General features: G+C 37.9%; 1 protein-coding gene across 2 annotated transcripts; it reads right to left on the bottom strand.

The window, feature by feature from the left end:
- Nucleotides 1–1,288: 1,288 nt before the first annotated feature.
- LOC132184983 (probable LRR receptor-like serine/threonine-protein kinase RFK1) lies at nucleotides 1,289–5,716 on the bottom strand. Of its 2 annotated transcripts, XM_059598790.1 has the most exons (9): nucleotides 5,644–5,716; nucleotides 4,719–4,940; nucleotides 4,564–4,631; nucleotides 3,994–4,189; nucleotides 3,455–3,595; nucleotides 2,197–2,315; nucleotides 1,889–2,099; nucleotides 1,540–1,777; nucleotides 1,289–1,415 (listed from the first exon to the last, which is right to left on the bottom strand). In XM_059598790.1, the coding sequence occupies exons 1-9, from the start codon at nucleotides 5,666–5,668 to the stop codon at nucleotides 1,397–1,399; spliced, it is 1,239 nt and encodes a 412-aa protein (XP_059454773.1). In that variant the 5' UTR covers nucleotides 5,669–5,716; the 3' UTR covers nucleotides 1,289–1,396. The 2 variants fall into 2 exon arrangements, with proteins under 2 accessions (XP_059454773.1, XP_059454774.1); XM_059598791.1 differs by lacking the exon at nucleotides 3,455–3,595.
- Between the last annotated feature and the right edge of the window lie 6,539 nt (nucleotides 5,717–12,255).

Here is a 12,255-nt window from a genome sequence, read left to right on the forward strand (position 1 = left end):
AATTAAGAGAAATGTTATATATTGGATAAGTATCCACATTCCATCCACTAAATTTGATGTGGCGTGGTTCCTCCGTAGCATTTGGTGGACGGAAATGAGTTTTTAGGTTGGGGGACTACGCCCCATCAGATTTGGTGGATGGAGGGTGGATGCTTGTTCAGTTTATAGCTTTTCTCTAAAACAAAAGAACAACTAGTTTCATTTCTAGAGCAGATACAGAGCTACAAAGAATCAAAGAAAAATAAAGAAGCACAAGGTATTTTGGGCTACCAAAAATACAAATATCCCAAGAAAACTGAAAATGGAAATTGAGTGGCAGGACCATATCAGTCAAAGAATCTCTACTAGATGCAATCAACTGAGGGTACTATAAAAGTTAGAGAACTACCCAATCTAGAAGACAAGCACAATCACTTGCTGGCTCATAACTCATATTGTGCTTTCCACTAACAATTTTGAAAAAACGCTATGCCGACTCCAAAAACTTGTTTATCACAATTTATGCGGAATTAATATTATGAAGCAATAAACAATTCAATCACCCAAAATATATAAAGCAATAAAAAGGCAGACACAGATATTTTGGTTACGAAGAGGAAACCTTTTAGAAAACGTTCTAAAAGTAAAACCTCTCCGGGGCAGCCAAACCCAGGAAATCACTATCAAAAGATTATCCAGAGATTACAGACACTAGGAACACTTACAACCCTTTGCAAGACCTTGACTCTGTAAGATCGACAAGCCTCCAACTTGTCTCCTCGCTCACAATCTTCTTCAACGTGATTCTCCTTTATCGAACCCTTCCGATAGACTTCAATTAAGCACACAATCAATACTAACAAAAATCCTCTAAGAGGAATCAATTTGGCTCACAACAAAATAATCACTCAAGCACAGCCTCACACGAACTCTCTGGGGGTGAAAATTCGTGCTTCTCTCTTCTATAATGATGTATATATACCCCCGACAAAACCCTAGACCTAACCCACTTAAAAACATGTTTTTGGGCCTAAAACTTACGGGGGGTCCGGACATGTTAATGGGCGGTCCGGACACGGCTTCGCGGAGCAAGATTTTAGTTTCTGGAAATGAGGTCCGGACCCGGGGAATTGCGGTCCGGACCCGGCCTGTCCAGTCTTGATCAACAGCTCCGATCGATGGGCGTTTGTGGTCCGATTGAGCTGAAATTTTGCAGGGACGTTCATAACACATGAATCTACATTATGAACGGTGGAGATTGGATTCTGAGCATTCTATATCAGTGTTTGAGCCATGAACAGTAGCCTGTGCATTTTGGAACTGAATTAAGCCAACACAAGAACTAACAAATTTCCAATGCCACAATTCCAAAACTGTAAACATCAGCTTTGTAGGTCAAATAACCCCAAAGAGCATATCAGGTGCCCATATATCCTCTGCATATATATGAAAATAAAAAATCATGAATATTGTCCACTTGACCATAAGAAGATACTGATTTAAACCAAAATAACAATAAAGCAGCCAAAAGGTCAGTTACAAGAAAACATCATGACTTACATCGTTCCAGCTACTCGGGTGCTGATGTGGGTTTTCTCACCTTCCTCAAGCCTAGCCAACCCAAAGTAAGAAATTTTAGGGTTTAAGTCCCTATCAAGCAGAACATTGGTAACTTTTATGTCTCTGTGAATGATCTTGAGTCTCGATTCATCATGGAGAAAAGCTATGCCTTTTGCAATTCCAATACAAATCTTCTGCCTTGTTGGCCAGTCCAATTTCAACTGATGGTTTTTAGAGCCTATTCAAGGTAAAATTCATTAACCTAAAAGTAATGGTAATTCTTAAGCCTGTACTATATTTTTATGATATAACACTATCAATTAAGAAAACAGCAGGGCATAATTCTCACCAAACAAGGCTCTTGAAAGGCTGTTATTTTCCATATATTCATATACGAGCAACATTTGATTGCCTTCAATACAACAGCCATAAAGTTTCACTAGATTTGGGTGTTGCAAACATGAAATCATGCCAATCTCATTCAGAAATTCGCAATTTCCCTGACTTGATTTAGATGAGAGTTGCTGTACAGCAATTACAGTACCATTGGATAACTGGCCCTACATCCCAGCCATGGAAAAAAGAAAAATTAAGACTCCTTAAGGAAGAACCATACAATAGTATGACTTACTATAACTAAAGGTTTAGCTTGAATACCTTGTAAACAGGACCAAATCCACCTTCTCCAATCTTGTTTGCAGGATAAAAGTTATTGGTGGCAACATTAATTTGCTTCAAACTAAAAGAAGCTGTTTGGAGCTCTAGTCCTTTAAAATCTGTCCAATGAGAGCAAAGTATACCTTAGGACTCTGTGAATCTGGTACTTTAACTGCGAAGTTGCTCTTTGGTATTATAAACAATTCTATAATCACATAGCAAGCCTTAAGTTCTAACAGTCAAGAGGTAGATTACACAAGTTTAATTAGTGACTTATTTTCTTCATCGATCTACGTAATAAGCTTTATAAAGAAATTAATAATCAATTGGAAAAATAAAATAATAGCGGAATAAGTAAATAAATGAGACAAGATATTTTACGTTGTTCGGTCTATGACATACATCTACAGATAAAGTCCTAAGGCAATCATACGAATCTGAAATGCTCAAAACTTCCTAGTCATAGTGCATATGACATTATTATACATACTAAGCACTTTAAAAATCAAACTTTATTCCACAACTCGATCGAAGGATTCCCTTCAAGTTCTAAGACATGAAAATCTATAGATTTAGAAAGTCTGCTCATATAATTTTTCAAAATTAAGCAAAGCTGTTTAATTTAGATTTGGAGAAATAAAAATGGGAGTGGGAAGAAGAGAAGGAGAGAAAGAGGGATATAGCATTCGAAAAGGTGAAATTACAATAATACCATTTTTGTTTACCAACCAACAGAAACAAAATGATTCTTAGAACAGTTTCATAATTCACTATGAACTACGCTTTAAAGGAAGAGCAAGTCATAATCAAATTTTTAGGCATGCATTGAGGAAAACAACCAGATTTCACTAAAATTTATAAGTGTTAAAAAAAAAAAAAAACCCCCTCCTAATGTGGTAGTCAAAACTGAATATCATATTTTAACAGATATCCTGCAAGTTTTAAACTATAAATAAATAAAAATAATTGGATGATTTCTCTAAATGATTAATAGAATAATATATGAAAAAAAAAAAACAAAAAAAAAACAAAAAAAACAGATTGATAAACTTAAGGGGGCTAAAGACCCTAAACACACTATACTTACATTCTTAAAATTAACATGAAAATGTGGTAGAGGGAGAGAGAGAGAGAGAGATTTTACTTGATTGTGTAACACATGCACAAAACAACGATTAAAGTGATCCAAAAGAATACATAGGTAATTTTTTCTGATTTTATCTGAAACAATGATTTGTGCAATTGATTACACGCAAACCTTTCTCTTTCCCAGTCTTTGCTTTGAAATAGCGTCTCCACAAAACGATACCCAATGCCAAGAATATGAGGCATACTACTACAACTCCTAAAATAATTAGTGCAATCTTCGCCTTCCCCCCTTCTGAACAAGGTATGAAGTCTGCCAAAAATAACCAAGTGAATATGCCAATCAGGAGTTAGTTTGGCAAGGAGGGAAGAAACTCGAACCATATTAATTTAAGGTGTAAAATTGAAATTAAAAAGCTGGGCTGCACTAAATAATAAAATTTTATTGGGGAAACTACATTTATCCTATTCAATTCAATGTCCTCTCAATGTTTCAGTTTTTGCAATGCCTCCGCCCGCCCCCCTCCCCCCCCACACAATCTACTAATGGGATTACAATGTCACCTTATATTGAAATCCTTTAATACTTTGATATAAACCATTAAATTTCAACTGGCATATAGTCATTACTCCTGATGAGTATTACTTCAAGCAAACCAAATAAACTATTTAACTTTATTCAAGTGACAGTAATGGGAAGAATCAACTCACTGGGGTTAACAGAAATAGCTAATATCAGGGGACCATAAACTCCAATTGCAGGTATTCGCGTTGTCCCTTTCCCAGCCCAATAGAAGCGGATTTCCAAAATATTTTCTGTAACACTGGCATTAAACTTTTTAATGACTGGTGTAACAACCCCAGCGGCTTCAGCTACTATATTGAAATCCTTCTCCACTAATATGTCCTGCAACACAGCAGTCCATTAACACCATCTTAGCAAGCTCACCCAAAGCAAGGGCTCTGAAGAACCTAGCTTGGTGCATCGTACATGTATGCTGACTCATGCAATAATTTGAACAATCCAATTGTTTAATGAGACTGAATACCAGAAATCATCAAATATCAGATGGTTGTACAATCTCATTAGAAGACCATAATTTGTTTTCCAAAAAAGTTAACCAACTTGTAAAAGGAAATGGTAAAAGATCAATAAAGCATCCCATCATCAATGTCTAGAATTCTCAAGTATGATCAGTTATATTATTCAACAGCTCCACCTGTACTACAGTATGGCAGTATGAGGAATCCAGCATACATGACACAAATGTGATTGCTTACCTGAATGTATATATCAAATAAGTGCCTCCCAAGACTGTTATACGTTTTGTCATTTGTGAATTTTATCTCTGCAAAGTGTAGACTAACAGTGTAATTCCCCTTTTCTAAACAATATTAATAATAAGTAAGAGAGAGAGGGGAAACACGGGCTGTACTGTACAATGCAGAGATGTTTGGTGATGACATGGTTGCAATGTAATCAGTGTTTTGGAAATCATTGTCATCCATGAAGTCTCCAGTGCTACTTAGTCCCCAGTTATCGTTGCCACTTGAAAAGAATCTCGCAGCACCACCGTCAGCAGCTGCATCTCCTTTATATGCAATGTCTCTTTCTTCAATGTCATCTCCGCCACAATTGATATATAAAGAATGCCAATCTGCCCAGAGATATTTGCACTAAAAAAATCAGAGAAAACAAACTCTAAAGATACCAAGATACCGGATGAATTTAAAAGGCCAAAAGAATAACACAGACGACTTCATGTTATCAATTAGAAAATTCATGTAAACTTGCATGGATAGCTGTCCTCAATTATAAACCATGTGCTTAAAATTGATTCATTGAAGCTCTGTTGTTTTAGGAGGAAAAAACTCAGTAAGGAATAGCTATTGAAATTTTGGATGTGATGATTACAATTGTTCCAGTTTTCAAAATCAAAATCTCATTTCAAGTAAGCGAGATTGCAACCCAGATGCATAGTTTGTAGCCAAGCATCTTTTTTTCTTGATTCTGAATAACAAATTTTTAAGATCTAAAAGTTAGTTTTTCTTTTCCTAATAAATCTTGCCAACCAATCAGAATAAAAACTTTCAAGCTAAAGTCCATATGAACCGGAACATTCTCAAAAATCAAAGGGAAACACCATATGCCTCTTAAAATCATAGCCCATAAGGTTTACATTGTCCATCTGCACAAATCATTGAATTGCTTTTCAATTAATTATTTATTTTTTAGGATAACATATCATACAGTTAAAGATGATAGGGATTCTAGGAGTTTGCTAATTATGGAGGAAATTTAACAAAAAATTGTGAAACACACATATTGTTTGATCATAGAAACTGAAAAGGCACACTTACATCGAGGGCACTTGAAATCTTCCATGCATGGACGAATCGCCCTTCTGGTTTAATAAGTTGACAAAAAGGAAAAGATTAGCACTACATGGACATCATTCAAAGTCAATACTACTGAGGGTGCGTTTGGGAGTGCGTTTTTTTAAAAATAATCTGCGATTTTAAATCAAATCGCAACTTTAGGGTGTTTGGGATTGTGATTTTAAAAACGCAAATTTTAAAATCGCAAAAAAATCTGCGATTTCCATAAGCTGATTAGAGGGTGCTTATTTGAAAAAGTGCGTATTTAAAACAAAATCACGATTTCTATTAAAAAGATATTTGACGCAGTAGTTACCTTTTTTAGAACGGGAATGAAAAAAATACCAAGAATACCCACCTAAAATATATTAAAACCCTTATTTTCTCTTTTTTTTTCTTCATCCTCTCTGTCTTGTTCATCCTTATTGGTAATTTGGTCATGAAACCGTAATTATATACTAATGTTATCCAAACACTCAATTGATAAAAAAAAAGTACTTTTTAATATGTTTTACCAAACGCCTGTGCGATTTTAAAAACGCAATTTTTAAAAACGTAATTTTTAAAATCGCACTTATTGAAATCGCACTCCCAAACGGGCCCTAAATGGAAAAAGATTGTCATGTTGAATAATACAGCTACTGTTAGGTCATGAAGCCAAAGAAGAAAAGGAATGTATACTGGCTTCACATGGAAAATGTAGAAGATCATTTCCTTTTTTTCTTTTGCTCAAGCATCCACCATCCTAGGGGTGGCAAAATGGGTACCCATACACGACCCGATTAGACCCGCGGATACCCGTTACACGATTAGCCTATACCCAGACACGACCCGTTTAGCTAAACGGGTAATCGGGTTGACACGATTATGACACGAAAATAATCGGGTAACCCGACACGACCCGTTTTACCCGTTTAAAATAACCGGGTATAAATGGGTAGACACGACCCGACACGACCCGATTACCCTAAACTATAATTTTTTTTAAAAAAAAAAAAAAAAAAATTCAAAATTGTAATAATAATACTAATACATCAATATAATCAATGCAAAAAATTGAGTTCTAACTTCTAAGAGATTAAAGGTTTTAATAAAGGATAAGAAAAAAAAAAAAAAAATTGGAAAGTGACCGTAATTGACAAATTGTACTCCAAAATAAATTACTAAACTCATAATTTCACCTAAACTTAAAAGTTAAAAGTTAAAACAAGTAAGTTCATTTATTAAAATAGTCCACTTATACCAGCTAAACATCTAAAAGATGCCTGAAACACCTCCAATTTTAGGGTCTTTTTGGTAGGGGGCTAGAAAAGTAAGAGGAATGAATAGGAAGGATGGAAAAAAAAATTAGAAAAAAAATGACGAAGGGGTTGTTTTTCTTATACAAACTTTTGTTGGGAACTTGGGAAGGATGAAAAAGTATCTTGTAACTATTCATAGCGAATCAGCGATTACCTTGACACCATTCAAACCACTTATTCATGTCATTTTATCTCCTGCTTTCCTCCTATTTTTGCTGCAACTGGATGGAACATGGTGGGCCCATATGGAAAGTTGGAAACACATCATCCATCCCCTTCCTTTCCCACTATACCAACAAGAAGAGAAACTAAAGAGTAAAGTAAGGAGTCTGACTCTGAGGAGACTGAGGCGAGAGAGACCCGTGCGTGAGCTGCTGGCACGGAAAAATCAGAAAAAACCGGGTGCGTGAGCTGCTGACCCGGGTCCAGAAAAAAACCAAGAAAAATAAAACCGGGTTGGCGGGTCCAGGAAAAAGGAAAAAAAAAACCGGGTCTGACGGGTCGACCCGCCAGACCCGGCGGGTCGACCCGCTAGACACGAAATTTCCGGGTCTTAATCGGGTAGACCCGATTACGACCCGAACCCGATTAGCCCAAACCCAATACCTGTTTTTTCGTGTCGTGTTCGTGTCGGATTTGCGGGTCGTGTCAAAATTGCCGGCCCTAATCCGTAGGGAACGAACTGCAGCTGGCCTGGAAAGCCCTCTGCAGTTCCAAGAGAGGATCTTCATATATTCTTTAGGGACATATCATTGTCCCCTGAGAGAGAAGTTTCTGAGAGTAGGAGAAGGGGAAGCAACCACCTGTTTGTTCTTGTGGGTGGCTTGGATGTTTGGTCGAAGGTGAGGAGGGATGATAGGGCTGGGGGGGTTAACAGTGGTGTCCAATTGGTAAGTTGTATCCATTTCATTAGATAATAGGACTCCATGGTGAGAGTTATCAGAACCTTTTTTGAGAGGGCCAGAGGTTCCAAGGCTACCCTTTCTTTTTCTGGTGAGATGAGAGGTTAAGGAGATGGGGTTAGCATTTGGGGGTTCTTTCTCAGCGTGGAAAGGTCTAATAGGTTTGAGATGTCGAGAGGGGTAAGGGGAGGACCTGTTTTGAGCTGTTTTTTTGAATGAGGTTATGGCGGGGGAATCTGATATGTTTTGAAAATCAGTTGATGACGAGGGGTTAGTTGGGCTTTTTGGAGGGATGGAATAGTTTTTGGGGTGGATCACATGGGAGTTTTTTTGGGCTTTTTCTGCTGCTGATTTGTTGGGCCCAGGGTGGAAAAGTTGGAGTTCAATGGAGATTGAACCAGGAGCTAGATTGGTTGGGGATTCAGGGGTAAGGTTGTTAGCTTTTGTAGGGGTTTGCAGGAAGGGATGGTTGATATGAGGGGGTTCATTTAAAGAGGAAATGTCACTTCTCTTAGTGGTGGGAGAGTTTCCAGATTCGGCATTTAATGAGGTGAGGGGTGGACTAGGGTTGCTTTTTTGAGTAAGGAGTATAGTGGGTGGAGTAGTGGGATGCACGTTCTGATTTTTGATGGGAGTGGGAGGGGAAGGGGTTACGTGGGTGAGTTTGACAGGGTTGTGGTGATTGGGAATCAGGCCATTTGCCTGAGATGACTGAGCACCTTGGTTTAAGGCGGTGGAGAGTTGCACTACAGCTGGTGCTTCGTCTGAGTAGCCCCAAGCACCGGAATGCATGGGAAGCAGATTTGAGAATAAATTGACTTTGAGAGAAATGGAATACTTATCAGGGAGGCTTTCTTCTGGAGATGCTCGATAGTTTTGATCTGAATGCCCAATTCTGCCGCAATTGACACAGTAAATGTCCAACCTCTCGTACTTCAGAGAAATCCAGGTTGGCTCTCCATTTTCTCTTCGAAGCAGGAAACCAGGGTTCAAGGGCGCAAAAACATCTATCTAAACCAACAACCTAAGATAGCTCCTGAAGATTCGTTTATCACCACTGTTTTCTTCAACCTTAATGAGATTGCCTAGGCCCTTCCCAGTTGCAATGGCGTTTTTGAGAGACATGTGAACCAGAGGTAAACCATGCACCTGAATCCAGAAAGGGAAAAATTTATTTGTCAACTCTCCCAACGTTGCATGAGGGTACCAGGGTTGAAGAGTGAGCAGGGATCCATTCACATTCCAAGTGACTAGCCTATTTATCCTATCAATATGATCTTGTTTACTGAACTTGAACAAAAACTTGTTTGGGCCAAGAGCTACAAAGGAGAATGGGCAAGCAAAATCCCAAGCTCTTTGAAGGGCTGCGTTTACGGAGTGGTTGTTGTGGGTTTTTTGGGAAATAATATGTCCTACTAAAGGTAAGATTTCAGTAGGATTAGTGTTTTGGGGGAGGGTTTCTATTTGAGATGTGGGATCTTCCCAAGAGAGGGCTGCTGTCTGAGCAATGAGGCCTCCAATATCCATGAGGGAGAGTGGGTAGGGGAGGGGAGGAGAAGACGAGGAGGAGAGGAGGAGGAGACTAGGTCTCAGGGAGGAAGAAAACTTCCAGCGAGAGCTCTTTCAGAGGGAGAGAGCGAGAGGTTCCAGGACCAACAATTGTTCGTTTTATTATTATTTGTAAATGAGATATGCTATTTAGCATTTTCTGCTATGATGCCGCATGTTTAAGTCGCTCCTTAATTAAAAAGTTTACAAAATTTAAAAGTGGATTGAGTATGCCACATCAACAAAGAAGCATTTTCCTTGTAAATCATAACTTAACCTCCTATACTTTCGTCGCTTTTGTAATCATTTTTCTAAAGTTCAAAAACTCTCAATTTATTATATATATCTTTAAAAATTTTGCAGTGTCACTCTTACTGTTAGGTTTTGGAACTAAATTAGATGAAGCATAGGTAAAATGTCTCGTATACCCTTGTATATAAAAATTATTTAATTTTTAAATAATTAATTATTATTATTATTATTATTATTATTATTATTATTTTTAAATGGAATCCATAATTTGGCATTGGCTCAAGTGTGGGTTAGCCCTCCTGAACTTTCATCACTTTAGCTGCAATGTCCCCCAAAGTTTAAAAACTCTCAATTTAGTGTACTAAACTTCTAATTTTTTGCAATGGCACCCATCTATTAGGTTTTTCCGTTAAATCCTATTAAAATTCTAAAAAAATACCCCTATAGTTTAATAATAATTAAAAAATCAATGATTCAAGCGTGGGTATTTTTGCAAATTCTATTAAATCTTGACCAATGTTTGAATCTATGCAATTTATTTATTTATTTAAAATGGGGTATTTTAAATAATTTTGACACTCTCCATTTAACAGAAAAATTTAACAATGGGTGACATTGCAAAAAGTTAGAAGTTCGATATATTAAATTAAGAGTTTTTAAACATTTGGAGAATAATTGCAAAAGTGATAGAAGTTTAAGAGAGTTAAGTGTAGTTTCTCCCTTAAACAAAGAGAAATGATAACATTCATTCATTTTTCAACCATCTTTTAATCATCTTCATAATGAATGAATGAATCTACCATTGAATTTGTGTAGAGTCCATATGAGTTCACATATCTAATGGTTGATCTATTGAATTTGTAGGATGAGCAGAAGAAAGAGAAATGAAGAAAATCTAAAATGTCATAATCGACCCCCATACAAAAGGCAAACACTTTAAAAACAAAGATTTAGGGCCATACCCCCATGCCACGTGCAAGCTTGGGAGGCCATGACTTCAACCTTGAAAAACCAAAAGGTGCGTCCTTAATAGGGCACCACCTAAAACCCCAAACATCATGTCACACCCAAGAAAAAGCATGCGCCCAAAGCCTCGCGTTGAATGCCACGTGGCCCCAATTGAAGAGACTCAACGTGCGGTTAGAGCATCGCCATACGAACCAACAATTGTCGTTAACGTCACAGGCACGCCACATTAATGCTCCGCAGAACCTCACTAAAGGGACTACTAGAGTGGGCCCTGGGAAATGCCCACCAAACTAGATTCCCATTGGGCCATTACAGTGGCCAAGGGAATGGTAGACTACTAGAGTGGACCTTTGAAAAGGCCCACCGAAATAGGTTCTTATTGGACCATTACCATGACCCAAGGGAATGATGGACTATTGAAGTGGGCCATTGGAAAGGCCCACCAAATTAGATTGTCATTGGACCGCTACTGCAACCCAAGAAAATGACAAATTACTGGAGTGGGTTCTTAGAAAGGCCCTCTAAACTAGGCCCAACCAGCGATATCAGACCCACGGGAAAAAGCTCAGGGTCATGCCAATGAAGTAAGGAGCAAGCATTGCATATCCCCCAGCTAAACAAGTCCGTAGAGTAGGGAGCAAGTATCTTTCTTGCCCACCTAGCTCTTCAAATGAGTATCTCTTAAAGGCAACCCAGCGCGAGATCTTCCCCAAACAAGGAAAATATCTCACTCCAGAAGGAAAAGTCAAGAAACCTGAAAGCACATGCCATCTTCGGGAAAGAAGTCCGACAAGATCTTTCCCTCCTAGTCACCCTCCTCACGGCGTAAGGAGGCTCTATTCTCAAACCCTAGCCACAATTATAAAAACCTAAGGGTTAGAGCTCAAAGGACAAGGTGATATTTCGTGATTATTAATTATCATTATCCTCATCTGATATCTGACTTAAGCATCAAAGGAGGAGAGGCTGCCATCGTACCATTTCGTAGTCTTCCATAACTGATCTCTCTATATTTCTTGCAGAACTTAGAGTTTTTTTTTTTTTTTTTTTTTTTGAAAGGAATCAGTTCAGTCTCATTCATTGATAAACAAAAATAAAGCTCAAATAACACAGAGCAACAGTTCTGAAGCAATCATAGCTGAAGCTACGAGGTTACAAGCGTCAAAGATGACGTATTACATTCCAGACTCGAACAAAATTTGCTAACCTATGACTAATTTTCAAATTAAACAGCAGATTTGTGTCAAACAAACTCAAACCAATGCATAGATAGCTTTTATTCCTTGGCACTAAGGGTAGAGAATCCCAAGCCAAAGCTCATCCTCCTCAACCTGAAAGCCAGGATAATGTTCACATCACAACTCAAAGGTCTAGACCAAAGCAACAAACCGAAGGACATCAGGTAGACAGATCGAGATAGAGGACCAAGCATTATTACAAGCAAAAACAAAAACAGTTACAGGGAAACAAAACAAGATAGAAAGAACAAAAAAAGAAAAGCCAGAAAAAATTATAGGGAAATAAACAACATAAAAAGCACACTAAGAGGATGATAGCAGCCGAAAAGAAGAGTCGATTGTGCGCTCACCAGAAATCGAAAATGGAAGGGGTGTTGGAAGCTC

Source organism: Corylus avellana, chromosome ca6 (genome assembly GCF_901000735.1).
Source record: "Corylus avellana chromosome ca6, CavTom2PMs-1.0".
Lineage (NCBI taxonomy): Eukaryota > Viridiplantae > Streptophyta > Magnoliopsida > Fagales > Betulaceae > Corylus > Corylus avellana.

What these genes read in the sequence shown, in the direction of transcription:
- LOC132184983 (XM_059598790.1), bottom strand. Translation starts at nt 5,668, where the DNA reads ATGGAAGATTTCAAGTGCCCTCGAT. An exon ending in AGATTTCAAGTGCCCTCGAT is followed by an intron (nt 4,941 to 5,643) that starts GTAAGTGTGCCT and finishes ATCTCTGGGCAG; the next exon opens with ATTGGCATTCTTTATATATC. An exon ending in GATTTGGTCCTGTTTACAAG is followed by an intron (nt 2,100 to 2,196) that starts GTATTCAAGCTA and finishes GCTGGGATGTAG; the next exon opens with GGCCAGTTATCCAATGGTAC.